Source organism: Ovis aries, chromosome 4 (genome assembly GCF_016772045.2).
Source record: "Ovis aries strain OAR_USU_Benz2616 breed Rambouillet chromosome 4, ARS-UI_Ramb_v3.0, whole genome shotgun sequence".
NCBI lineage: Eukaryota > Metazoa > Chordata > Mammalia > Artiodactyla > Bovidae > Ovis > Ovis aries.
The window spans coordinates 115,553,334-115,580,569 of record NC_056057.1 but is presented as its reverse complement, the minus strand read 5'-3'; the positions used below and the strand labels follow the sequence as shown (position 1 = coordinate 115,580,569).

At 58.6% G+C, this 27,236-nt stretch overlaps 1 protein-coding gene across 10 annotated transcripts; it reads left to right on the top strand.

Annotated features, from left to right (window-relative positions):
• The first annotated feature begins 63 nt into the window (after positions 1-63).
• Positions 64-26,187, top strand: WDR86 (WD repeat domain 86). 10 transcript variants are annotated; one of them, XM_042249288.2, is made up of 8 exons: positions 672-804; positions 990-1,275; positions 12,701-12,842; positions 15,837-16,239; positions 18,711-18,839; positions 22,489-22,624; positions 25,210-25,313; positions 25,569-25,818. In XM_042249288.2, the coding sequence occupies exons 2-8, from the start codon at positions 1,113-1,115 to the stop codon at positions 25,728-25,730; spliced, it is 1,239 nt and encodes a 412-aa protein (XP_042105222.1). In that variant the 5' UTR covers positions 672-804; positions 990-1,112; the 3' UTR covers positions 25,731-25,818. The 10 variants fall into 10 exon arrangements, with proteins under 10 accessions (XP_042105221.1, XP_042105222.1, XP_027824829.1 ...); XM_027969028.3 differs by lacking the exon at positions 18,711-18,839 and having other exon boundaries at positions 25,569-25,808; XM_042249292.1 differs by lacking the exons at positions 25,210-25,313; positions 25,569-25,818 and adding an exon at positions 23,216-23,397.
• The last annotated feature ends 1,049 nt before the right edge of the window (positions 26,188-27,236 follow it).

Here is a 27,236-nt window from a genome sequence, read left to right as displayed (position 1 = left end):
GTGTGTGGGGGTGACCCTCCCCGCCCCCCGCGGAGCCGGCGCCGGAACTGCCTAAGGGGAACCGGCAGACCGGCGCTGCAGGGGGCTGCGGCCGGCCGGGGTTGCCGCGGGGACGTGGGATCCCGGCCGAGACCTCGGGGGACCGTCAGAGGGTGCCGATCGATCCTGGGGGCGCTGGGCACTCCTTGTCCCCTTGCAGAACTTCTTAGGATTCGGAATTTGCACGCGATTCCCCAGTTAAGGCGGACTAAGGGCGCTCTCCAAGGAGGACGGACCCCAGATCCCCCAAGAGTGCCTCTGCAGGGTCCTTAGGGTCCTCGAGGAGCCTGGAGGGAGCCAACTTGCCGCGGGCCTGAGCGAGCTCCCCGCGTGTGCGTCTCCCCAACCTCGACCCTGCAGTCCACCCTGTTCTCCTCCTCGTTGTCCCGGCCTTTGGTCCCGGCGAGGACGGCGAGGGCGGCGAGGGCTGGAACCCCGAGGCGCGGGCCGGGCAGCCGGGACGATCGCACGCGAGCCGCGGAGTCCCGGGAAGCAGGCGCAGGGACCGCGGGCTAAGGTCGGTCCTGAGAGATCGGGAGCGGCGGTCGGGGTGGGTGCTGCGGGAGGGCAGGCCCGAGAAGTGGGAGGGGACAGGTTGAGGGGTGGTCTCTGAGGAGGAGCCTGGCTGGACTGTATTGTTCGCCTCTCGGCCGCCCGGAGCGCGCGGCGCTGGCCGAGGAGGACCCGCGGGGCGCTTCACTCCCCGGGTTCACCGGTCCCTGGCACCCCGCGCTCTCCAGCGCGCCCCGAGACAACCGTGCGCAGGTGGGTGCGGTCTCCCCCGGGGAGCGCGGGGCGGGAGGCTTTCCGCGCCGGTGGGGCTGCGGCTGCTTCGCCCGTTACGCGGACTCCCTCTGCGACGCAGCCCCTGCGAGTCAGCTGGCCGGGAGGCCGGGTGGGCGCACGGTAGCGAGGGTTCCCCGCCTCACCCGCGTCGGGTGCCTCCGCAGGAGCCGGGAGCCGAAGGCCCCGCGATGGCCTCGGGACGCAGCCGCAGGGAACCGCCGCGAAGACACCGAGGGGCCCCTCCCTAGCGGCGCGCAGCCTCCTCCGAGGGCCCCCCCACCCGCGGGATGGGGGGCGGAGGGTCTGCCCTGAGGGTCTGCGCCGACCACCGCGGGGGGATCAACTGGCTCAGCCTGAGCCCCGACGGACAGCGCCTGCTGACGGGCAGCGAGGACGGCACGGCCCGGCTCTGGAGCACCGCGGACGGCACGTGCTGCGCTCTCCTGCAAGGTAGACCCGCCCGGCCGCGTCCTCCGACCGCTCGCTCTGCCCTCGTGTCCGCCTCTCGCCAGCCTCTGACCTGTCCGCAGACCCCTTCCCCCAAGTCCAGCGCGCACCCACCGTGGACCCTCGTGGAAGAGCCCCCCCGGGGGGGGGTGAGGGTGGGCGTGCAGAGAGGCCGCGATCTCCGCCAGCGAGGCAAGGGGCGCGGCGGCGAGGGCGCAGTGTCCGGTCAACAGCTGGGTGAAACCACTTCCATCACCGCAGTGGTGACAAACAGAAAGAAAACTGCACCTCTGTCCCTTGAGCTGAGCGTCGCCCTGCCTTCTCTCTCGCTGGCCTTGTGACCTGTGGCCGGATGTTTCCTGTCCCCGAGCCTTTGGACAGCAGGGGCTGAGTCGGCGGCCTGGGCACTGCGGCGGCGGAGGTGCTGTCTACACGGTGTGGTACTGAGCCCATTTGCGCAGGCGGGGAGACTGAGACACCGAGTTAATTAAGTAGCTGGCTGGCGGTTTACCCAGCCCCACCCCGCGGGGAGGGGCAGAGTCGAAAACCCCCTCCCTCATGCGACCCCCACCCCCACCCCGGCCCTGCTCTCTCTAGCTGCTTGGTCTCCTCTGCACTTTGGAAACGCCATGAAACGGCAGGAGATACACTTCGGCATAAGTATTGCTTCATAGAAGAGCCCTGCGGATACACCCGCACCGATTTATATTTGTGTATTTACTGGAGGGGAGGTGGATGTTTTTCCCCCTCCTGGGGGCCTGTCACATGCCTGCAGGAGCAGACTGCCAGGCCCCTCCGCTCTCTGAGTGGCCCCTGTAGCCCCTGGCAGAGGCACCAGGCTGCCTGCCGTGCGCGCAGTTGTTTGTCACCGCGGATTTTTCCACCACAATCAGCAAATCCTGGGTGGCCTGCCCGGCGCCCCCCTCGCCCCCCACCCCGCCCCTCCTCTCCCCTCTCCCGCCCCTCCCCCGCCTCCTGTAGCCACGGGGAGGAAATTAGCTTCAGGACTGGCTGCTCCTGCCCCTGCTGGTTTTAAACGAGAGCAGTGAGGGTAACTGTTTCAAGGCTCCGGAGGGGTGCAGTTTGGTGCTGCCTGCTCTTTGGGAGGCGGTGTGGGTAGTGGGGAGTCGGCCACCACTCCCAGACAGTCACACTTGGCCAGATGTAGATCTGTTAGAAAATTTAAATCCAGTTGGTATTGTTTCCCAAGTGTGACACGTTTATCTGGAGGGCTTTCAGAAATGCAGATTCCCACGTCTGGGTTTCACTGAGCCCTTGGGGTGGCACTCTAGAATTGGAATTTCTTTCTTTATTTTTGGTGGTGTTGGCCTTCCCAGGTGGCTCTATAGTGGTAAAGAACCCACCTGCCAAGGCAGAAGACATGGGTTCCATCCCTGGGTTGGGAAGACCCCCTGGAGGAGGAAATGGCACCCCACTCCAGTGTTCTTGCCTGGGAAATCCCATGGACAGAGGAGCCTGGCGGGCTACAGTCAGTGGGGTCGAAGAGAGTCGGACACGACTGCAGCGACTTAGCACACACTGGAGCCGGGTCTTCCTTTCGGGCTTTTCTCAGCTTGCAGCGATCGGGAGCTACTCCCCAGTTGTGGCACTCGGGCTTCTTGCTGCCCTGGCTTCTCTTGTTGGGGAGCAGGGTTTCTAGAGTTTGGGGGCTTCAGTGGTGGCCCTGTGACATGTGGGATCCTCCCGGACCAGGGATCAAACCTGTGGCCCCTGCATTGACCGGTGGGTTCCTTACCACCGGGGCCCCCAGGGAAGGCCCAGAACTGGCATGTCTAACACACTGCAAGGTGGCTCTGACGGTCAGCTGGCCTGGGGAGCCCTGGGCCTGGAAGCCCTTGTAGGAGCTCAGTTTATAGGCCAGTTTCTGCTCCAGCAAGCTCCGATCCTTTCAGGAGTGATTCTGGCCTGATGGGCACCTGGCTTTGCCCCCAGGGCCCCCGTCCTTGCCCCAGCCCTGCCCGGCCATCCTCACCCAGCTCTGTCCTGGTAAGTCCCCTGCACACCCTCTTTAGTGGCCCTTCCGGTGGCTCATCCCCACAGGATACCAGCACTGCTTGTTAGTGAGGTCACCTAGACTCTCTGATTGGGGGCTAGTTGGGGGCCATCCCACCCGACAGGAAAATGCTGTCAAATGAGATAACTGCTGCCAAGATCCTTTCTATCACGACTGAGTCTTATGTTATAAAGATTTGCACTTCAGTTGTCAGGGACAGAGGGGACTTTCCTTTTCCCACAGTTGCACTCATTGGCTTGACTTGTAAGAGACTCATTTTGAGTTTGTGATGATCCTTGTGCGCCCCCCCACCCCCACCCCATGGAAGGCAAGGAATTGCCAGCTCCACTCCACACCATAGGATATTTTTGGATCAGCGAAGTGCTAATAAGATGTCCTGAAATTTTAGTTTCTATATTTTATCAACACTCTTCTAAGTACATATTTTCTTCTGCTATTAACCCTTACAATTATGAGATGATTAGACTTGACACCAGTTTATTTATTTTATTTATGGGCTTCGAGGTGAGGCTTATGGGACCCTACTTCCCTGACCTAGGACTGAACCCACGCCCTGGGCAGCAGATGCTCGGCATCTCAACTGCTGGCTGCTGCTGCTGCTGCTAAGTCGCTTCAGTCGTGTCCGACTCTGTGCAACCCCATAGATGGCAGCCCACCAGGCTCCCCTGTCCCTGGGATTCTCCAGGCAAGAACACGGGAGTGGGGTGCCGTTTCCTTCTCCAATACATGAAAGTGAAAAGTGAAAGTGAAGTCTCTCAGTCGAGTCCGACTCTTGAGACCCCATGGACTGCAGCCTACCAGGCTCCTCCGTCCATGGGATTTTCCAGGCAAGAGTACTGGAGTGAGTTGCCATTGCCTTCTCCACTGGACCTCCGGGGAACTCCCTGTTCATTAGTTTTTTAAACTTTATTGAAGCATAGTTGGTTTATGATGTTGTGTTAATTTCTTCTGTACAGTAAGTTGACTCAGTCGTGCACATATAGACTTAAATGTGTCCCTTCTCATTTTCTTTCCCATTATAGCTGGTCACGGAATGTTGACTGTAGCTCCCTCTGCTATTCAGCGTGGCCTTGTTTAGCCGTCCTGGATATAGTTTGCCTCCCTGATCCCAAACTTCCACTCCTGTGCTCCTCAATCTCCTCTCCCCTTGGGCAAACACAAGTTTGTTCTCTGTGTCTGTGAGTCTGTTTGTGGTTTCCTAGATGCGCTGATTTGTGTTGCGTTTTAGATCCCACATGTAAGCGATTGCATATTGTACTCGCTTAGTCTGATCGTCTCTAGGTCCATCTATGCTCCTGCAAATGACATTATTTCATTCTTTTTTTTTAAAAAAAAAGTTTCTTGGCCATGCCCTGTGGCATGTGGGATCTTAGCTCTCCTGAAAGAAAGTGAAAAAGTTGCTCAGTCGTGTCCGACTCTTTGCTACCCCGTGGACTTAGAATATTCCAGGCCAGAATACTGGAGTAGGTAGCCGTTCCCTTCTCCAGGGGGATCTTCCCAACCCAGGGATCAAACCCAAGTCTCCCGCATTGCAGACGGATCCTTTACCAGCCGAGCCACCAGGGAAGCCCAGGGTAGACCCCCTATCAGGATCGAATCCACCCGCTCTGCAGTGGAAGTGCAGAGTCTTAAGCACTGGACCTCCAGGGAAGTCCTATATTTCATTCTTTTTATGGCTGAGTAATATTCCGTCATATAGATGTACCGCACGTTTACCCATTTATCTGTCGATGGACACTTAGCTTGTGCCCTCTTGTCTTGGCTGCTGTGAACAGCGCTGCCCTGATGACACCAGCTTATTGATGAGGCAGACGAGAGGTGCAGATATTTACCGACATGCCTCACGTTCTAAGTGTTCTCTGCATACTCGCCTCATTGAGGCAGGCACTGTTGTCAACATCCTCGACGCACATTGTGGTTGCAGGGCTTGTCCAGGGTCACATAGCTGGATGGGAAGGCTTCTCGCCCTTGGCCCGACTCTTGCCAGGACAAATCTGTAGGACAGCTGTGCCCTCCCAGGGCCGCGCGGCTGGTCAGCGGCAGCCTGATCCCTGGAGGTCTCCTGACTCCAGATCCAGGCAGGCTCTTTCCACTCCCATTGTGGAAGGTGCTTCATCGAGGTGGGGACCGGGCCCCGCACAGCCCTGGGCCTACCGAAGGCAGCTAAGGGACAGCCCGCTGGGGCTCCCTCCTGGGTTTGTTGGGCAGAGCAGACTGGGTTGGCAGCTTCTGCCTTGCGTTTCCTTCCACAGACAAGCTCACGGTGGCAGAAGCAACTGGGGGCCAGAGGCAGTTATGTGAATCTTGCAGGGTTTAGGGAGCCTGTGCCAGGGGGTGGGAAGAGCCAGGCAGTACCTGGTGGTGGAGGTTCGGCGGGCACACTGTCACCCGTGGGGACCCCTGGAGACTAGGCTGCAAAACCAGTCCCCTGAGCTCTGCCCGGAGAAACTATGAACCCTTGAACTGGCTTTCAAATGTAATTGGTCAGCTCGCAGTGAGAGAGAAGTCTTAATTGCCTTCTGTAAAGGGAAGAATTGTTTTTACTGTAATTCTTCCCCTTCGCCTCTTTTTCTCCTTTAGCCTTTGGGTACCTATTTCTTTGGGGCACTTCACGGGATCAGTGGGAACAACAGCGTTTCCCCCGGTGGCTGTTCCTGTCTTGGTCTGTTCTCAAGTAAGGGACCCAGCCTGAGGTTCCAGCCCATGATGGCTGTTCCCCTGCAAGCTTCCTTCTAACAGCACCTTCTCACCTGATGGGGATGGTGATTGTTTTCCGTTCCCTGTAGACAAACACACTCCTGTCTACTGGAAGCCTGGTGGGCGCCTGCCCGTCTAGATGACCCCTACTTGCTACCAGGAAGCAGAAAGGATCACTGACGGTCCAGCGCCTGAGCTCTGGAGCCAGGCAGCTTGGGCCTGAATCTGGTTACATAACTTCTCGAGCCTCAGTTGCTTTATCTCTGAATTGGGGATGATAAGAATAGTTACCTAACCTCAGAGGGTCATGGTGGGCACCAAGGCAGGGAATATAGAGCTGCTGCTAAGTTGCTTCAGTCGTGTCCGACTCTGTGCGACCCCATAGACGGCAGCCCACCAGGCTCCACTGTCCCTGGGATTCTCCAGGCAAGAACACTGGAATGGGTTGCCATTTCCTTCTCCAGTGCATGAAAGTGAAAGTGAAGTCGCTCCTTGTATTTGCTGACTTACCCTTCATGCACAAAATGAGAAACAGCATCCCCTGGGCCCTGAACTGTGCTGGCTCCAAAGCTCTTCCGTATTTGCTTCTCACAAGCCTGTATCATCCCATTTTGTAGATGAGGAAACTGAGGCTGGCTCCCACCATTCTGCTTCTTCCTCTGGGAACCTGACTCCCATGGGTTCCTTGTGTAAGTGGAATTTGTCTTTTTATGTTTTTATTTTATACATATTACTTTGTCTTTTGTGATGGGCGTGTTTTCCTCCACTCAGTGTCCCCAAGGCTGTGACACGGGGCAGAATGTCCCTCCTTTTGAAAGCAGAACCCTCTTCCCTCATGTGGATCTAATTCATCTTCTTTATCCATCACCCGTCCTCGGACACTTGCACTGCTTCCACTGACTTTGTGAGTGATGCTGTTGTGAACCCAGGTGTGCAAATCTCTCTCCCAGGCCCTGCTTTCCCTTCTTCTGGGTGTGTACCCACAAGTGGGATTGCTGAGTCATCTCATAAGTGCTTTTAAAAGGGCACGTAGGTGCCCAGGGGAGACGCTCAGACAGAAACAAAATCATTCTTAGCTTTGTCCTGGTCAAGGAAGCGTTCCGTAAATAAGCAGCCCTGGGTTTTCAGCACGGATGGGAAGGAAGCCCACACTGGTGACTCATTCTCCAGCTCTGTGGAGACCACCATCCTCAGGAGGAGTGCTCTCCTGTGGGAGCGGATCAAGGAGAATGGGATGGGAGCAGACAGCAGTTTGGTCGAGGTTGCGGGGCCAGAGAGGCTGGGGCTGAGGACGGGCACTGAGGTGGCAACAGAGACCAGCGCAGGGGTGGGAGCCTGGGGGGGGCGTGTGGCCCACGCCGCGGTCCCCCGTGGCTTTGTCAGACTCCGTCCATTCCGGCCAGAGCTTCCGTGCTCAGACAGCAGCAGGAAACCAGTGGCCTCTCCCAAATGGTCACTCACGGAGAGTCTCATGAAGGGACTTTGGAAATGTGGGCAGAGGGTGGAAACCGCAGAACCTGGGTCTCAGCGGGGCTGACCCTCCCCGGGCGGCCATGGCACGGAGGGGGCTTCGTCCAGGGAAGCAGGACCCTGGTTTCCGGGCCTTGGGGGACACTTCCTGAACTGGAGGCCCCTCGTGGAGCTCTCGACTGTCTGAGCCCTGATGGCAGTGGGGGGCCGGGAGCAGAAAACCCCCGGAGAGGAGGGACAGGGAGCCCACGGGGGGATAAGTAGCCCACAGCGGGGATAGGGAGCCCCCTGGGGGGGACAGGGAGCCCACAGAGGGGGACAGGGAGCCCCACAGAGGGGGACAGGGAGCCCCCAGAGAGGGGGACAGGGAGCCCATAGTGGGGGACAGGGAGCCCCCAGAGAGGGGGACAGGGAGCCCATGGGGGGGACAGGGAGCCCCACAGAGGGGGACAGGGAGCCCCCGAGAGGGGGCCAGGGAGCCCACAGAGGGGGACAGGGAGCCCCCAAGAGGGGGCCAGGGAGCCCACAGAGGGGGATAGGGAGCCCACAAAGGGACAGGGAGCCCCACAGAGGGGGACAGGGAGCCCCACAGAGGGGGACAGGGAGCCCACAGAGGGGGACAGGGAGCCCACAGAGGGGGAGAGGGAGCCCACAGAGGGACAGGGAGCCCCCAAGAGGGGGCCAGGGAGCCCACAGAGGGGGAGAGGGAGCCCACAGAGGGACAGGGAGCCCCCAAGAGGGGGCCAGGGAGCCCACAGAGGGGGACAGGGAGCCCACAGAGGGGGATAGGGAGCCCATGGGGGGGACAGGGAGCCCCCAGAGAGGGGGACAGGGAGCCCAGGGGGGACAAGGAGTGCACAGGGGTGACAGGGAGCCCACGGGGGATAGGGAGCCCCTGAGAGGGGGACAGGGAGCCCCCGGGGGGGACAGGGAGCCCACAGGGGGACAGGGAGCCCACAGTGGGGGACAGGGAGCCCCTGGGGGGGACAGGGAGCCCACAGTGGGGGATAGGGAGCCCAGGGGGTACAGGGAGCCCAGGGGTGGGACAGGGAGCCCCAAGGGGTGGGGGCCGCAGAGAGCAGCTTGGACAAGGGCAGTGGGCCCCGCTGCGCAGACGGAAGACTCCAGGGGCAGCAGAGCTTGTCATGCTGAGCTGAAGGCGAGTTCAGCTGGGCTATGCCCGCCCCGGGCCCCTCTGCCCCTGCAGACCCTGGTCTCCGGCGGGATGAGCCACTCCTGCCCATGGAGGGGTTACTTCGACTCTGAACCCCCCAGCACGTCCAAGGGCGTGCGAGCCGGGAGGCCGGGAGGGCCAACTACCTTGGCAGGAAACCCTGAGCCTCAGCATATTCTCTTGAACAAAATAACCGCATTTTATCTGCATTCTGCAGCCCTTCGAAAATATTTATTTTTCGTTTGGCTTTCTTGCTTATTCTGCACAATTCCAACAGCTCGTGGCCGAGGCTCTGTGGCCCCCAGGGACTCGAGGGCGCCTCCCGCCTGCATCCTCGGTGACCCTGCCGGGGTGATGGGGCCCTGTTGTTGCTTGGTGGCTTCTAGCCTGTGGGTTACAGCCAGGGGCTTGCTCACAGCCCCCAGGACCCCGGTGCAGCAAGGACTCCAAGCCCGGAGGGCTCCGTTGGGTGTGAGATGGCGTCTGGTGCCGGGGAAGGGAACGTGTGCACGGAAGAGCCTTGACCGGTGCAGGGACCCCGCCAGCCTGGCCAGGCCCCCGAGAGGGTGGAGGGTCAGCCTGGCCCAGCTTCAGAGATGAGCTTTTCCACACGGGAAAACTTCTTTTCATTGTTACCTCTTTCCTTCAAGCCTTTGTTTATACCTTTGTTGATTTGCAGTCAAGTGTCCATCGTTGTTTCAACTTCTACAAATCAGAGGAGCGGCCCCACTCTCACAGTCTTGGTCAATGAGTACAGTTCCATCGAGCCGAGGTGCCAGCCTTGGGATTTCAGCGCTTCCCTTGGTCTGGTTGGTGGGTCCACTTGTGCTCTGCTTTCCTGCTGTCAGATGCTGCTGAGACAGGACGGAAGGAGCTTAGATTTTGGACTAAGCGCCTTAGTCTTAGTCTGGACTGGGGGTGGTGCCCTGAGGGGGACTCTCCTAGCCTTGGTGGGCTTTGGGGGACCCCTGTCTTGGTGCTGAGTGCTCCCAATCCCTCCTGACAGCAGATCCAATCTCAGGGAGAGCGTGTTGACAACCCTCAAATATTATATAAACATTTTGGGGTTGGCAGAAAGCTGGGCCGCATTTTGCCAAACACATTTTACCCTCAACTTCTAAACTGACGTGCACTTTGATGGAGACAATCTCATGTTTACTTAATTCACAAACGTTGTTTTCCTAGAGGCCTGGTATATGCCATCCAAGAAAATGTTTATTTCTTACTTTTTTAAAAAAATTCTGTTTCTCAGAACCCAGGAAGTTGGGTTCTTTCAAGAGTAATTAAGCTTGAACCCCAGGCCAAAAAAAAAACAGTGAGAATCAGTTCGAAACTGCTCAGGAGGTTCTAAATCCTTGTCTAATTGATACCAGACATTGAGAGGAAATTTTGAAAATCTGATCAAACTCTTTAATGTCATAAATACATCCCTCACGTTGTTCTTGTTTTGAGTTCATCACTTGCCTTGTCTGTGACATAGCTCTGAGGTCTCACATTCCTTTGATTCCATTGATTCTTCTGGTCCCTGAATTCTCCTCCAGTAGAATCAGCTTCAGTTTACTGTTGGACGTGGTTATATTCGAGATGGAAACGCTTCTTTTTTTTTTTTCTTTTGAACTTTTATTTTGTATTGGGGTATAGCCATTAAAGGCTTCCCCGGTGACTCAGGCGGTAAAGAATCTGCCTGCAATGCGGGACACCTGGGTTCCGTCCCCTGAGTCAGGAAGATCCTCTGGAGTAGGGAAGGACTCCCCACTCCAGTATTCTGGCCTGGAGAAGTCCATGGACAGAGGAGCCTGGTGAGCTATAGTCCATGGGGTGGCAAAGAGTCGGACAAGATTGCAGCAAGTCAGCACGCCCTCGTAGCTGATAAACAAACAATATTGTGAAAGTTTCAGGTGAACCTCGAAGGGATTCAGCCATGTACATACAAGCAAACGCTTACCTGGAAAACAGGCTCTTTTGTGTCCAGGGACCAAGGGTCCCCAGGGCTACATAATAAGGCTCAAGGCATAAAGGTCAACCCCACAGCCAGGGTGAGAGCCGAAAGATCGGACAACTGCCCCGAGAGAGCGATGGCCAGGTGCGCTTGGTGAGACCCTGGGCTGCATGGCCCTCGCTCCGTCCCAGACCTCCACCCTCGCTCTGCCTGCTTCATCCACCTTCTCTGCCGAGCGCCTGTGTCCTGGCCTCTGGGGCCCCTCCTGCTTGGTGTGTGCCGTCTCCTTGCTCACGCATTTCCTCTTCTCTGGACAGACACCGCAGAGACCCCTCCTCACCCACCACACCTGGCGTCTGCTCTGCTGACCCTTGTCACGCACTGTCCCTGCACCCGTCATGCTCGGCCAACTGTCCCTCCTTCTGGGCTGGCTGTTCTCCTGGAAGGCAAGTTGTTGTTGTTCAGTCGTATCCAACTCCTTGCTACCCCATGGATTGCAGCACGCCAGGCCTCCCCATCCTCCACTATCCCCCGGAGCTTGCTCAAACTCATGTCCATCGAGTCGGTGATGCCATCCAACCATCTCATCTTCTGTCCCCTTCTCCTTCCGCCTTCAATCTTTCCCAGCATCAGGGTCTTTTCCAATGAGTCAGTTCTTTGCATCAGGTGGCCAAAGTATTGGAGTTTCAGCTTCAGCATCAGTCCTTCTAATGACTGTTCAGGACTGATTTCCTTTAGGATGGACTGGTTGGATCTTCTTGCAGTCTGAGGGACTCTCAAGTGTCTTCTCCAGCACCACAGTTCAAAAGCATCAATTCAATGCTCAGCTTTCTTTGTGGTCCAACTCTCACGTCCATACAGACCACTGGAAAAACCATAGCTTTGACTATATGGACCTTTGTTGGCAAAGTCTTTGCAGGGGACGTGTCTTACTTATCCCTGTATCTGTACGTGTTTCCTGTCGATGCTGTGACTGATGATCACACTGGGTTTCCTTGAAACAAGTTTATTATGACACAAGTCTGGAGGCCCAAAATCAGTGTCACTGGGACAAAGTCCAGGTTTCCTCTGAAACCTGAAGGGAAGACCACGGTTGCCTTTCCAGCTTCTGGCGGCCGCTACATCCCTGACTGTGGCCTCATCGCTCCAGTCTTCAGGGCCAGCAGCCGCACGTCTCTGCTCCTTCTTCAGCATGCCTTCTCTGTGTCCTGAGCCCTCCCTCTGCCTTCTTCTGAGGATGCTTGTGAAGGCTTGTAGAGCCCATCCTGATATCCAGGGTTATCTCCCCATCTCAAGGTCCTCCTTAATGAGTTGCATCTGTAAATGTGTCTTTTTCCAAGAAAGGTAACATTTCTAGGATCCAGCAATTAGGAACCAGCTTTCTTTGGGGCCAGTGTTCTGCCTGCCAGGGTCTCTCCCCAAACGTAAGGACAGCTCACAGCTAGCGTGTACGCACCCTGCGTAGTGGCCCTGTGACTCAGGCAGCGGCACTCTCCCCATTTCAGGTGAGAAAATTGAGGCACAGAGAGGGAAATAACTTGCCCACAGGCAGCCAGTAGCAGCACCAGGCTGCTCTCCTGGGCATTCTGGTTCCAAAGACCGTGCTGCTGGCCTCTGTTTTTCCTGCCTCTGTAACATGGGGCTCGTTGAATGACTGAGTAAATACAAGGAGCTGAAAAGTTTGAAGAAAAGGAGGGACTTCCCTTGTGGTCCAGTGGCTAAGACTCTGTACTCCCAGTGTAGGAGGCCCAGGGTTCCATCGCTGGTCAGGGAACAAGATCCCACGTGCTGCAACTAAGACCTGGCACAACCAAGTAAATAAGTAAATAAATATTTTCTTTTAAAAAGACTAAAAGAAGATGGTTAAGAAGGAGGAGGGAAGGAGAGGAGGGAGGAAGGATTCTGGGGCAGGCTGAGTGCTCCCTGAATTGCTCCTGGCTCCCCACGATTCCTGAGAGTCTCCCAGAGTTACAGCTCCGTTTTGAAGCGCTGGTCCCTTCTGGGTTCAGCCCAAACTGCCCGCAAGCTGCTTTCTTCCCTTCCTCCGTGTCTCAAACACGCTCAGGGAGCAGGCCTGCCCCGCAGCGCTCACGTGTCCTCCCCTCGTCTGCAGGACACGAGAGTTACGTGACCTTCTGCCAGCTGGAGGACGAGGCCGCCTTCACCTGCAGCGCTGACTGCACCATCAGGAAGTGGGATGTGCTGACCGGGCAGTGTCTGCAGGTGTTCCGGGGACACACGTCCATCGTGAACAGGTCAGTGGGGCCGGGGGCGGTGAGGACTGGAGACCGAGATGTAGGCTCTGGGGCCCCTGCCCTGGAGGAGCTTAGCTTCTGTGGGGAGCACGTGTGGACATGTGGGGAGGTGGCCAGGAGCACAGGGCGATAGAAGCCCCAGGACAGAAGTCAACTGCCCAGGGCTGCAGGCGTGTGTGTGTGTGTGTTGGGGGCCGAGGGGGCAGGTTGGGAGGCGGAGGTGCAGACAGGGAGGCATCGCCAACCCTTAGACTAGTGCCTGGACGTCCTCGCTGGCCCTGTGCAAACCGCTCCCAGCTGTGTTCAGGGAAAGGCCTTGGAGGCTACAGCTCCTACCGATGGGAGCAGATTCCAGAGGAAACGGCTTAATTGGTGCCTGATGCTGGACTGGGCGCTTGGAGGAGGAACAGAATGGGGCTTGTTCTGCAGAGGGAGTCGAGGGTGTTTTTCAACCTCTCCTTTCCCTGTTGCTGTTGAAAATATCCCAGCCATTCCTTCTCACGGAGGTTTGAGTTTTTCCAAAAATGTATCGAGTTTGGGTCTGAGCTGAGCCATGGAAATTCCTTGCTGATCAGATCGGCTGGACAGTATTTCTGTAACTTGAGGCCGTCTCAAATCCTGCCCCTCCGCCCCTGAGGGACTGCCTGGTAGTAGCTGGACTCTGGGCACCTGCCCTTGGGCCCTCCTGACCTCAGGGGCCAGGAAGGGCGCCTCTCTGGGGAGTTAACTAGGTGAAGAACATGCAACCAGGCGCTGTGGGGGCCGTGGTTGCAGGGGACGGGGAGCAAAGGCTGTTTTCAGCCAGTGTGGGCTTTGCGGAGCCTGGGGCTGGGTGGGACGCGTCTGGCCGGCTGGTCCCGCACACAGCGGGTGGAAATGGTGGGCCAGCCTGGTCATTAACAGCCCCCAACGGATGGGTGCTCCCACAGGGCAGGAGAAAGGCCGGAGTGTCTCACTGACTCAGGATGGTGCTGAGAGGAGAAGGACCCCAGTGGGGACCCCGGGAGAGCTCCAGCCCCTGCCTCCTGCAGCTGAGCTCTGATTCCCCTCCCCCAAGCCGCCATCCCCCTTAGCCAGAGCAGGTGGGGACCAGGGACCTGGGAGGCCAGGCCCGGCCAGGCAGGGGTGGAGGAGGGCTGGGATGAGGACTTGGGTCTCAGCTACTGCTGGCCTCTGCCCAGCATGCTGTCCCACTTATTTATTTAAAAAAAAAAAAAAAAAATATATATATATATATATATATAGGTTTCAAACCTTGAGGAATCTTCATTCCCTAACCAGGGATCAAACCCAGGCTCTCGGCAGTGAGTGTTCAGAGTCCTGACCACTGGGCTGCCAGGAAATTAATTCCCAGTAGTGGTCTATCTCGAGAAAGAAGTCTGTGACTGAGGAAGAGTGTGGGCCTGGGGGCGACTCCTCTTGTGAGGCTGGGTGCTGCTGGAAGGGCCGACAGAGGAGGGGGCAGATGGAGAGGGTCTCATCTCAGGTGACTGTATCCAACCGCTCCTCAGAAATGAAAGTGAAAGTCGCTCAGTGTCTGACTCTTTGCAACCCCCTGGACTATTCAGTCCATGGAATTCTCCAGGCCAGAATACTGGAGTGGGCAGCCTTTCCCTTCTCCAGGGGATCTTCCTGACCCAGGGATGGGACCCAGGTCTCCTGCATTTGCAGGTGACTCCTGAGAAGTAAATCTGCACAGAAATTGTGCTCTGCTGAGCACACATGTCCACAGGCAAGCGCACGTATGCACTCAAGCACAGACGCACACCCCCACCCCGCCCAGGGCCTCCTTTTGAGCAGCTGGCTGTTCTGAACATCTCCGGGTGCGTATTTGCATGGTTACGTAGCTGTGCTCCCAAACGTCCGGTGTCCCTGGGTGAGGACGTGGACTTCACTTCTCAGAGCAGGGCCAGGTGTGTGAGCTTCTGGGGACACCGGTCCGGCCCAGCGTCCCTGCCGTCACAGGCCACGCAGGTGTGACTCGGGCCCCCGGGACGTCACCCAGGGTGCCAGGTCGTCACTTGCCTTTAGAAACACCCTCACGGTGAAAACCGCACCTCCTGGCATTAAGGAAGACGCCGGTGCCTATTGAGAGTGTGCAGGTGCCTATTGAGAGTGTGCAGGTGCCTACTGAGAGTGTGCAGGCTGCTTCCTTAACGACTCGTGGGCAGGAGGACCGTCCTGGGTGAGAGGTGGGCGGAGGGTCCGCTCCGCTCCGTGCCTGTCTCTCCTCCTGCCCGTGCTTGGCTCACAGGTGAGACCTTTTGACGGTTTTAACATTTACGTTTTTGGCAGCACCGCACAGCATGCGGGATCTCAGTTCCCTGACCGGGGACGGAACCAGTGTTCCCTGCAGTGGAAGCTCGGGGTCCTAACACAGGACTGCCAGGGAAGTCCCCAGGCGAGACCTTTTGAAAGAGGGGGCGTGAGATGATTAGCCTGCATACCTGGTAGACAGGAGGCCCCTACTTGCTGCAACTAGAGAAAAGCCCACAGCAGCAAAGACTCAGCACAGCCAACACATAAATAAACTTTAGAAAAAAGAGGGGTCACAAGGTTTTACTCTGTGGTGGGGGTCCTGATCCCTCTGTCCCCACATATATGACACACCCCATTCCAGCTTCAGGCAGCTGCTTCTGGGGGTGAGTGTGTAAATTAGGGTCCGCTCTCATGCCCTGTGAAGGTACGCATGGAGTTCTAGTGTATTTTCTGCGGAGAAATGCTTAGTGTGCGTCAGAACGGGAGTGAGAATCAGGGATATTTGCTGCTTGGGAGGCTCTGCTCCCCCATGGCCTCCCCTGGCCGCCTCGTTGTCCCTTGAAAAGGGGGTTCGCGATTTCCTTGGCCTTGAGATTTTTCTCCGACTCGTGTCTCCCAATCGCTGAGAGCATTTCTGGTTTCTCATCCATCTCCTGGGCTCATTGAACATGTCAGTCACCAGTCACAGGGGACCTTGTGCCGGCTGACCCCTGACCCTTCCCGTCTCACCACCAGGATCCTGGTCGCTGACAACCAGCTCTTCAGCAGCTCCTACGACCGGACGGCCTGCGCCTGGAGCATGGACAGGGGGCAGGTGGCCCAGGAGTTCCGGGGTCACCGCAACTGTGTGCTGACCTTGGCCTACACCGGGGCCCCCTGGGTGGAGGAGGCGATGGCCGGGGGCCTCCTGGTGACAGGCAGCACAGACGGCACGGCCAAGGTGTGGCAGGTGGCCAGCGGCTGCTGCCACCAGACGCTACGGGGCCACACGGGCGCCGTGCTCTGCCTGGTGCTGGACGCGCCGGGCCGCACAGCCTTCACGGGCAGCACGGATGCCACCGTCCGCGCCTGGGACATCCTGAGCGGCCAGCAGCTGCGTGTGTTCCGGGAGCACCAGGGCTCCGTCATCTGTCTGGAGGTGAGACCTGCCTGACTGCTGGGGGCCCTCGGCACCTTCCCCGGGTCGTGCTCCGAGCGGCAGCCCACCCTGTGTCCCAGTCAGCTCAGGCTACGTAACAAAGTAACTGCAGAGGGGGTAGCTGGAACAACAGAGACTGGTCGGCTCACCGCTCTGGAGGCTGGAAGTCCAAGAGCAGGGTGTGGGCAGGGTCGGTTTCTCCTGAGGCTCTCTCCTCTGCTTATGGATGGCCCTTCTGTATCCTCACGTGTCTTCCCTCTGCATCCACACTTCCTCTTGTAACGACACTCGTCACTCTGGATGAGGTTCCACCCTAGTGCCCTCATTTCAGCTTAATTACCTCCTTTAAAGTTGTCGTTGTTCAGTTGCTCAGTTGTGTCTGACTCTTTGCAACCCCATGGACTGCAGCATGCCAGGCTTCCCTGCCCCTCACCATCTCCCAGAGCTGGCTGAAACTCATGTCCATTGAGCCTGTGATGCCATCCAACCATCTCACCCTCTGTCGTCCCCTTCTACCTCCTGCCTTCAGTCTTTCCCAGCATCAGGGTCTTTTCCAGTGAGATGGCTCTTCGCATTAGGTGGCGAAAGTATTGGAGTTTCAGCATCAGTCCTTCCAATAAATGTTCAGGGTACTTTTTTATTCTTACATCTATCTTGCCCATGCCCCATGATGTGTGGGATTCTAGTTCCCCAATCAAGAGATCAAACTTGCGTCCCCTGCCGTGGAAGCGTGGAGCCCCAACCACTGGACCACCAGCAGCTCCTAATTGCCTCTTTTTTTTTTTTTTAATTTATGTTTTATTTATTTATTTATTTTGGCCCTGAGGCATGTGGAATCTTAACTCCCTGCCAGGGATTGAACCCTCATCCCCTGCATTGGAAGGCGAAGTCTTAACCACTGGACCGCCAGGGAAGTCCCCTCCTAATTGCCTCTTTAAAGACCTGTTTGCAAATACGTCACATTCATAGGAATAGGGTGAGGGCTGTCGTTCACACGTGACTTTTGTTTCCTTCCTTGTGAGATGAGGATCAGGTCTACCCACAAACTGTGGTCTCTGCATGCCTGCTGTCACTTCAGTGGTGTCCAACTCTTTGTGACCCCATGGACTGTAGCCCACCAGGCTCCCCTATCCATGGGATTCTCCAGCCAAGAATACTGGAGGGGGTTGCCATGCCCTCCTCCAGGGGATCCTCCTGGCCTGGGGCTTGAACTTGCGTCGGCCTGCGTCTCCTGCATTGCGGGTGTATCCTGTACCCACTGAGGCACCTGGGGCCCAACTGTGCTCCATAATTCCTAAGTCCAGAAGTTCCCAAAAGAAATGAAGTTTTTTCCTTAGCCTTGGCATCAGAACTCACTTGGCGGCAAAGCCCGGCCTGAACAGACATGAGACTGGGGGATAGGTCAGCTCATCCCACTTCCTGGGAATACCCGCATATACTTCGCTGTGGAAACACGCGTGTGTTCCTCGAGTCCAAAAGCTCCCGAAACACCTCGGGCCCCGCGGTCTGGATCAGGGATCCTGGACCCGGAGCTGTGCCTCCCCTCGGCGGTCGTGAGGGTTTCCTGAGTCGACGGAGACACGGTGCCTGCCGTGGAGCCTGCTCTTGACACCCGTCAGCCCGTGGTACTTGCCCTGAAGCCTCTAGGGATGCGCTGGCCACACTCAGTGAGCATGTCTGCTGGGTGAGGTCCCTCCCTCTGTGGAAATATCAGGGTCTGGGTGTTCCTGGTCCCGGTTGCGGCCACAGCCTCTTCCCTTCTCCAGGCCGGTTCCCGCACACGAGACGAGCAGGTTGGGGTTCAGGGCTTGGTGACACCGAGGCTCTAGGAGCCAACCAGGGCAGCGATGGGGGTGTGTCTGAGGTGTCAGGAAGCAGCGTGAGGCTGTGCCCTGGAGAGCAGCGCCAGGAGGCCTGATTTTGGGTTCTGGGGGTGAAGGGCAGCCCTGGGATCCCAGGACCAGTGGAGTAGAGGAGGTCTCCACTCTGCTTGGACAGAATGACCTCTGACCCTGGTGAATCTCAGAGTGGCCATGTGTCTTTGGTTATATTAATACAAATGGTGTCTTTCTTTTTTTTTTTTTTTTTCAAATGGTGTCTTTCTAACTCAAACCCTGCTTGAGGAAGACTGTGGTAATGGCATGGGTGCTGAGCTGAGAGTTGGCTGCCTGGTATCTTTTTTTAATTAAAAAAAATTTTTTTTTATTGGAGTCTCGCCCCCTGGGGGGGCTGCCCTGTGTACACTGTGCCTGGTCAGGCCCTTCTGAGCTTGGAGATAAACTTGTGGGCCACAAGTTTTCAGAGGCTAGGAGAACAGATGAACCTGCCTCTGAGCCACGGGCCTGCATGGATGTGGTATCCACTGTAGCATCCTCCACCTGCAGCCCACTCGGCGGAACATTCTGGGAGCAGAGGCAGGGCCCGAGAAATCGGCCAAACCCCACGGGGCCTCTGCCTTTCTCCTTCACTAGGGGACGTGTATCCAGGGTCAAGCGAGCCGGCCCCAGAGAGTTCCAGAAGCCAGGTCGGGGTGGAGCCAGGTGTGCACGGGCCTCCTGTGGAGAAGGTGGGCCAGAGCAGAGGCCAGGGCTCACTTCCAGGTAGCAAATTCAAGGTCAAGCCTGCCGACCACCAGGGGGGACTGCTCCCTTACCCCCGCTCTTCCCAGAAGCTCCCAGGGTCTGGGCTCAGGTGGGTGGTCCTTGTGAAGGAAGAGAAAGTGTAGAGTCTTTCCTGTCCTTCATATGTTATGCTTTTTAAATTTTTCGTTGTGAAACATTTGAACCATGAAGCGTACCAGACGCTAAGACAGACTCTGTGGCCGCCTCTTGAAATGAGATATTAACACTCTGTCATGCTTAGTTGATATCTTTTTGAAATACTTTATTCTTTTTATATTTAACTTTTTAAAATGTGATACACACAAAAGTGTATAAAGTGGATTACAATACTTCATGTCGTTTTAAAGAAATATTTCAAGGACAGCCAGACAGGGACAGGAAAGGTGCCGTCAGGTGTGGGGCAGTCCGAGGGTGGTGGGGTGCCTGCCTGACCACCCGTGCCATTGTTGGGGGCTCTCCGTTCTTTTTCTGCAAAAGCCCCTGGGTAGGGGGGTGTTTGTGGGCAGAGGTTGCTATTGCCTTTTAGGTGTACGTTCCAGCTCTTAGGTTCAACCAGGCTGCCGACATGATTGAATTGATCCTCAGGATGGAGGTTAATTTTTCTCATTTGGTACACAAAGAGATGGAAGCTCAGCACGGGTTAAGCAACTTGCCCAGGGTCTCCCAGCTGGTAAGGGTAGAGGCAGGATTTGAACCCAGGGCTGAACGTGTAACCTGGGCTTCTAACAAGCAGCTTTTCAGGGCGTGTCAGGGTCACATGATGCTCTGCACCTGGCCCTGCGCACCGCCTGGCCCAGGGGATTCTCTCCTGCTGCTCCGGTACAAAGCCTGTCATGAGCCAAGTCGAGGGTGAGGCCTGCCCCCGACGCAGGGCCATGGGCACGGACCCCTGGGCCTGCGGGCCTCGAGCTGCCCTCTGGGTGATCACCCTGCAGGGAGACAGCCCCAGGTCCTGTCCCCCGGAGCTGCCTTGGCTGCTGGGAGTCTCACGAGACCGGCCCCTGGGACTCACCCTGTCAGGTCCCTCCTGCTGTCTCCATCTGCCTGGAGCCGCCCTGGGCTCCCCTGCTGCCCCCGGGGGTCCTCTCAGGAAACCAGCCCAGGCAAGCCGTGAGGCGTCTGCCAGCTTGTCAGCCTCTGGGCTCGGGGTTTGTGCTTTGAAAGTGTGCTGCTTGGTGCTTTCTTTTTCCTTCTGCAGTTAGTCACGTGTGTATTTTCCGCTGGGTCTTTGATGCTCTCACTGCGGGGAGCAGGGGCTACTCTTCGTTGTGGTGCATGGGCCTCATCGCGGCGGCTTCTCTTGCGGCGGGGCACAGGCTCTAGGGCAAGAGGGCTCAGGAGTTGTTGCTTATGTCTTAGAGGAGAAGGGGACGACAGGATGAGATGGTTGGGTGGCATCACCGACTCAATGGACATGGGTTTGGGTGAACTCCAGGAGTTGATGATGGACAGGGCGGCCTGGCGTGCTGCAGTCCACGGAGTCGCAAAGAGTCGGACACAACTGAGTGACTGAACTGGACTGATGGGCTTAGTTGCTCCATGGCAAGTGGAAGCTTCCCAGACCAGAGATCAAATCCGCGTGCCCTGCACTGGCAGGCGGATGCCCATGCACTGCGCCACCAGGGAAGCCCCTGCTTGCTGGCTCTGGGGCGCATGCGCCAGGCCCTGCAGCATCAGGACCCCTGCTTTGAGCAAGAGGCCTCCTTTGCCGCAGCTGCTGTGGACCCTCCGTGCCTCCTTTGTGGACCAGAGCGGGCAGAGATGTGGAGGCCGTGGGGCCCAGACCCACCACTGGGGTCTCCGCCTCACATGCTCCCCTTGAGAGGTCTGGGAGTCCCAGTGGGCAGTCTGCAGAGTATGGTCACTGGAGGTCTGGGGCTGCCTCTGGGAGGGAAATGGCGGGGGGGACAGTCAGGAAACACGGGGGCCAGCGGCGATCAGCTGGGGGGGCAGGAGGCAGATGGTGCTGGGCAGCTCGAGGAGGGGCCCTGGAGGGTGGATCTCCCATAAAGAATGAGGGGGATCCTCTTGGGGGCACCTCCCGGGCAGAGAGGACTTGTAAAGGGGAAGACGGTGCGTGTCCAGGGTCCCGTAGGGACAGTGGGGACATAGGAGCCTGGGGAAGCCAGCCACATCCCAGACTCCGTGTACAGGGCCCGAAAGGCTGAGAGCAGGTGGGGGCACCAAGCAGGAGCCCTGCCGCCATCAATGGTGGCACAGACGGAGGGAGGACTCAGGTGAGGTTCTGGATCCTGCCAGAGCGCTCGGGCAGGCCTATGTCACCTTGGCCCTGTCCTGGGGGAGTGGACGCCAGTAAGAGAAGCCAGAAGCCAGGCTCCGTTGGCCGGGCTGGTCATAACCCCAGTAGGACTGCAGGGCAGGGCCTGGGAGGCACAGGCCCGGCTGGCCGCCCACTTAGTCCACGGGAAACCCCCGGAGCCTCTGTCTTAGCGATTTGCCCAAGGCCAAGTCTGACCTGTGCGGTGGCTGGGGTGGGAAGAGGAGGTGGGCCAGAGTCCTATCCTCCGGGATTTAAACTAGAAGATAATAAGGGGCCACTGAGTCAGGAGTGGGCAGTGGCAACGTCAGGAGTGTGCGCTCCACCCACCACCGTTGCTCCCGGAGAAGGGCCTCCTTTTCCCTAAGCCCCAACGGGTTCCAGGCCTCAGCAGTGCAGTCCCTGGCTCTCTCCGGGGCTTGTCACCTGCCCCCCGTCCTCCTGGGCTCTGCCAAGTGGAGGAGACCTGGTGCCATAGCCAGCTAGTGGCAGCTGGGGACCCACCCGCCGGCACCTCCTCAGGCCCCCCTGCCCTTGTCTTCCCGGGCCATTCCTCACCTCCTGCAGGGTTATGAGTGCCACTCCAGCGGGGCGAGGGAGGCATGCGGGAACTGGGAAGCCTGTCTCCAAAGGCGGGGACCAGGACCCCGTGATGGCCCCTGGGTGTCCAGCTCTGGTCCCAGCAGAGGGCTACCTCACACATGCCACGGCCAGTCAGGTTATTTCTAGACCTTTCTCTCTCCCGCGTGCCCTCCCTGGAGTGGAAGTCCAACGTGAACGCCCTCCCCGGGAGCCTTTTTCTCAGCTGGGATGATACCGGGACCTGCAGTAGCTACAGGTGGATTCCCATGACCTTCCCCGGGGCCCAGGCTGTTCCTCAGTAGGAAACGGCTGACGAGAAACCCCTGGTGGTGCTGGCAGCAGCGGCAGCCGGCATTTCCTGGCCCCTGCAGCTAGGGTGCTGAGCGCTGTGTAGTTGGGTCTGAGCCCCGCGAGGAAGGGGCCGGCGGGGCCTCACTGTGGGTGAAGCGGCTGAGAGTAGAATCAGTGACTTGGCAAAGGGCCAAGGGCCAGTGAGACTCTGCAGCCAGGTCTGTCTGATGCCTGCAAGCCTGCCTGACCCCCACTGCCCTGCAGAGGAGGTGGGGGGTGGGCAGCATGACCTCGGGCACCAGAGTGGGTGACCGGGTGGGACCCCCGGGCAGAGGCATTTCTGGCTCACCCACAGTTTCTCCACTAAGACCTGCATGTGCCCCTCCCCGCTTACACAGAGAGGTTTAGAGGGGCTTCTGAGCCGGCCCGCTGTGTCTGGTGCCAACCCTCCCCCCCGCACCCCCCCTTCCCCCGCAGCTGGTAAACCGGCACGTGTACTCGGGCAGCGCCGACAGGACCGTCAAGTGCTGGCTGGCAGACACCGGCGAGCGCGTGCGCACGTTCACGGCCCACAGACACAGTGTGAGCGCCCTCAAGTACCACGCGGGCACCTGTAAGTGACCTCACGCTCCCCAGAGCCCCGGCTTGCCTGTCCCGTCACGCCTCACCCCCCAGCACGTCTGCTCTCAGCCAGGCCTCTCTGCTTCCGCTGACTCCACTCTGCCCTCCTTGAGCCTCAGCTGCAGCTTAGTTTGGGTGGCGGCCAGGAGTGGCAGTCGTGCCTCCTTCGTGCGTGTGTTTGTTCCTCCAGCCAAACAAGTTCCAAATAAGGGTGTGGGGGCCTCTCCCCATCTTTACCCACTATGATGTACAGCAACCTGCGTGTTCAGAGAACCTCAGGTTAAGAGCGGGTCTCAAGGGCACATTCTAATTCTCGAGTGAGACGGTGACACTGCTTAACTCCAGCCAGACTTGAGGGGCCCGTGGGTTTAGCTTCACTTGACATTAGGTTTGACTACAGATAAGAGAAAATCCAGATAACAGGGAATTTAAATGAGATAGTGGTTTATTCTTCTCTCAGGTAGAAGAATTTTAGAGTCTGGTGATCTAGGCTGAAATGGATGGCTTCACAAAGATGTTAGACTCCCAGTTTCCTTTCTTGACTTTGCGTCATCATCCTTAGTACATATCATCTGTCTTTAAGGGGGGACTTCGTGGTTCAAGAGAGCTGCTGGTGTGCCAGCCATCATGTTTTAGGCAAGCGGGAAGAGGAGGAGGAAAGGGCAAAATGTCTTCTAACTGGAAATCCCACCCAGAGACTTCTGCATACATCTCTCTGACTACTGCCTATAAAAGAGACGGAACAATAAAACCTCTTACTGGGGATACTGCTGCCAGGACTAATCAGAGTTATTCTGGAAGGAAAGAAGGGTAGAGTGGCTTACTGGGGAGTCAGCAAGCACTCTGTCCTGCAGATCTCAGACTCTCACATCTGGGCTTTCCTGGCTCTCTCCAAGTGGCTTGCCATGTTTACAGCCCAGACACACCCAGAAGACAGGTGTTGTGCTGGGAAACCAAAACGCACAACCTGACCACTCCTAGATGGGAGTGGGGCCCCACGTTCCTGGACATTTCTTTCCTAAAACGATCCTCAGTGTTATATTTTTCCATCAGCACCCTTTTCCCAGTTATTCTCTCTCTCTCTCTCACACACACACACACACACACACACACACAGCAGCAGCAGCAACAGCAGCAACCGCCAGAAGCCTGCCCCACATGGAGCTGAGCCTGAGAACTGTCCTTTTAGCACAGGAATGAGGGAGCAGACTGGGCTGGAGGAGGAGTCACAGAGGAAAATTCAAGTGGGCTTCACAGCACAGGTGTTAAATGAAGATAGAACAGATTTCCAAAAATAGTGCCCAAGATGCCCTCAGGACTTAGGTGTCCGATGCACAAAGGTGACCCCCCACCGCCTGCCGTTCTCTGTGTCCAAGGCTCTAAGTGTGATTATGGCTCTGCTCCTGCCAGGGTCTCTAATTTACAGAGAAGAACGTTGCCCAGAGCGCCTCCCTGTGGCAGTAGCTGGAATGAAACCTGCCGCTGCAGCAGATCCCATAGACCCTACTTGCTTGCTGCCGGCTGTTAAGGAACTTGGCCGTTGGTCTTTCCCATCAGGCTGCAGAATAATCAGACCAAATTCCAGACCCTCTTCCCACACCCAGGATGCCCAGCAACACTGGTGGAAGGGGCGGCGGGAAAGGAACTGAAAAGGCTGGCAAACAAAACTTCCCTTTCAGGCCCACATTCATTAGCTTTAGCAGAAAACCTGGGAATGGGCAGGTGACACAGGAAGCGGGAATAGACAGTCCAAGAACAGGGAGCCCCCCGAGGGTGCTTCCTGCGGCTCGCTCAGGCCGCTGGGTGGCTGTAGCAGATGGTCTGGGTACCACACTCAGGGGCACTTCCTGCTGCAGCACTGAGGTCCTCTGGCCGAGGACGACTAGGAGTTGATGGAAAAGGAGCCCAGCGCCCTTGTCCCCAGGTGGGACAGCTCAGACAGCCCTTCTCTCAAGTACCCCAGCAGTCACCTACCTGCTCACAAACACACCTGCATAGGGAGTCCCTGTTTCTCTCCCCACTTCTTGGAATGCCCTGCCAGACGAACCGTTTGCATTCAAATCCTAGTGTCAAGGTCAGCTGCCGGGAGGACCCAGGCTAAGTGGACAAGGGAGTTCCTCTGGCCAGTGCTCTCAGCGGGATCCCTGACCACCACCAGCATCACTTGACTGGAGGGTTCTCAGGCCCCACCGCAGACCTCCTTAAATCAGAAACTCAAGTGGGCCCAGCCATTTCTGTCTCTACAGGACAGGGCAGGCTGACCCGAAGCCCAAGGGCGGTGGGGCCACCGCAGCCCTGCAGAGCTGGCTGCGGTCCACGTGGGGCGCCTTGGAACCCCGGCTCCCCACGCTGACCTTGAGGGAACCGTACTAAAGACAGTGAAGGTGCCACCTCCTTCCTTTCAAGGGGCTTGGGTTGTTTGCCATTTGCAATTACGACATCCCCGGGAGGCGAGCGGACGGGCCAGGAGAGGGTCTCCGTCACTCTCCGTCCCCCCGCCCGTCCACGCCCCCACCCCCGCCCCGCGGAGCCCCGAGGGGACCAGGGCGCGAGGCCAGCGGCGCCGTGTGTCCACAGTGTTCACGGGCAGCGGGGACGCCCGCGCGCGCGCCTTCGACGCCCAGTCCGGAGCGCTGCGGAGGGTGTTCCGCGGCCACGCCTTCGTCATCAACTGCATCCAGGTAGGCGCTCCGCCCTGCCCCGGGCCCGCGGCTGGTTGGCAATGGTTGGTGGCGCGCCCGCGGAAGGGAAGGGCTGAGGGCCCCCCCACACCCCCCATCCCGGGCAGCCGCGCGCGCCCGCGGGCAGAGCCTCCCCGGCCGAGGCCGCCCAGGGCTGCGCGGGCCGCGTCCGGGCGAGCCCGGAGCCGCGGGGGGGAGCCGGGTGGGGGCGGCGCGGCTTCCCCGCCGCCGGCCGCCCACGCCCCGCGCCCGCAGGTGCACGGCCAGGTGCTCTACACCGCCTCGCACGACGGCGCGCTGCGCCTCTGGGACGTTCGCGGCCTCCCGCCGCCGCGCGCCGCCGCCCCCAAGCGCAGCCTCTCGCGACTCTTCAGCAACAAGGTGGGCTGCGCCGCCGCGCCCCTCCCGCCGGCCTGAGACGCCCGGACGGCGCCCCCCGACCCCCGGACCGCGAGGGCAGACTGGCGCGGCGGGTGGTGCTTCGCCCCCGCGCCGGCCGCCTTCCGAAGCCCTCGCCGGGCCGCCCGCCCCCACCCCGCCCGCGGCCCCCGCCCGCCCCTCCATCCGTCCCTCCCCGGACCCTCCCGCGACTCTCAGGGTCTCCAGCCGCCCGGGCTCCGGGCGCCCGAGGTCCCCGGAAGCCAAGTCTTTTCCTGCTGAGCCTGCCGGACGCTTCAAAAAAGGCACGGACTGGGGTTTTCCCCTGGCGGTCCAGTGGTTCCGACTGGGCGCCTTCACGGTCGGGACCCTGAGTTCGATCCCTGGTCGGGAGCTAAAATCCTACAAGCCGCGCCCAGGACAGAACCCCACGGACTGCCGTTATTTTGGCAGATTGTCCGCTTGTGAAGGATGAAATACAGGTCCTTGGAAGTGCCTTGTGGTGCCTCGCCTTTGTCCCGCGCCCTCTCAGAGGGCAGGAGAGTGCCTGCGAAGCTGGGGCCTGGCCCACCCCCGGCGGTGAAGCCCTCTGCCCCCCCCCCCCCGCAGTGTTATCTGCAGTGTCCCTGAGCCGGGGGGTGGCTGGAGGGGGGCCGGGGGCAAGGAGTCAGCCCCGCCGTCTGCCTGGGTGACGGCGGGGACCCGCTGCTCCTCCCGCCGGCACAGAGGCGGCCCCTTCTCTCGGGTGTGGACAAGGCAGGCCCTGGGGGTGTGCAGGGGAAGCCCCTGCCGAGAGCGGATGAAGGGAGAAGTGGGGCTCCGGCTCTGAGAGACCCTGAGAGGAGCCGCCTCAGTGGCCCCCTCACACCGGGCAGGGGCCCTCTTCCAGCCCCTCCGCTGATGCCCGCAGTCCACATCCATGGTGCCCTCCAGGCCCGGCCCTGGCTGGCCGCCGTCGCAGGAGGAGGAAATGCTGCGGAAGACAGTGTCGGCCCTTGAGAGCTGGAAAGTGAAAGCGAAGTCGCTCAGTCCTGTCTGACTCTGCAGTGTTATTTCTTGTAGCCCGCCAGGCTCCTCCATCTGTGGGGTTTTCCAGACAAGAATACTGGAGTGGGTTGCCATTTTCTTCACCAGGGGATCTTCCCCACCCCTGGGATCAAACTCAGGTCTTCCAACATTGCAGGCAGACTCTTGACCCGCTGAGCCCCCGGGGAATCCCCTTCGGAACTGAGCATCTTGCTAAAGGCAAGCCTCCCCAGGCAGAGGCCGCCCCTGATGCAGAGGTGGGTGTGGGTGCAGAAAGGTGTCTTGATGCCAGATGCACCCCGGGGTGCCCAGGTCCATGCCTGGTGGGTAAGGACGCGGGCCCTCTGGCCACATGAACAGATAACAGTACTGACTCCAGGGGCGGTAGAAAGCACGGCGCTACCTCTGTGACTGTGCTCTGGGCCACGCCCCCAAATTCTGGGAAGCCAGGGGCCTAGCCAGAACAGGCTGGCTGGTGAGAAGGACCCGCAGAAGCAGCGTCACCCTGCCTTCTTCAGG

What these genes read in the sequence shown, in the direction of transcription:
- WDR86 (XM_042249287.1), top strand. Translation starts at nt 1,113, where the DNA reads ATGGGGGGCGGAGGGTCTGCCCTGAGGGTCTGCGCCGACCACCGCGGG. An exon ending in GTGCTGCGCTCTCCTGCAAG is followed by an intron (nt 1,276 to 12,700) that starts GTAGACCCGCCC and finishes CCTCGTCTGCAG; the next exon opens with GACACGAGAGTTACGTGACC. An exon ending in CACACGTCCATCGTGAACAG is followed by an intron (nt 12,843 to 15,836) that starts GTCAGTGGGGCC and finishes TCTCACCACCAG; the next exon opens with GATCCTGGTCGCTGACAACC.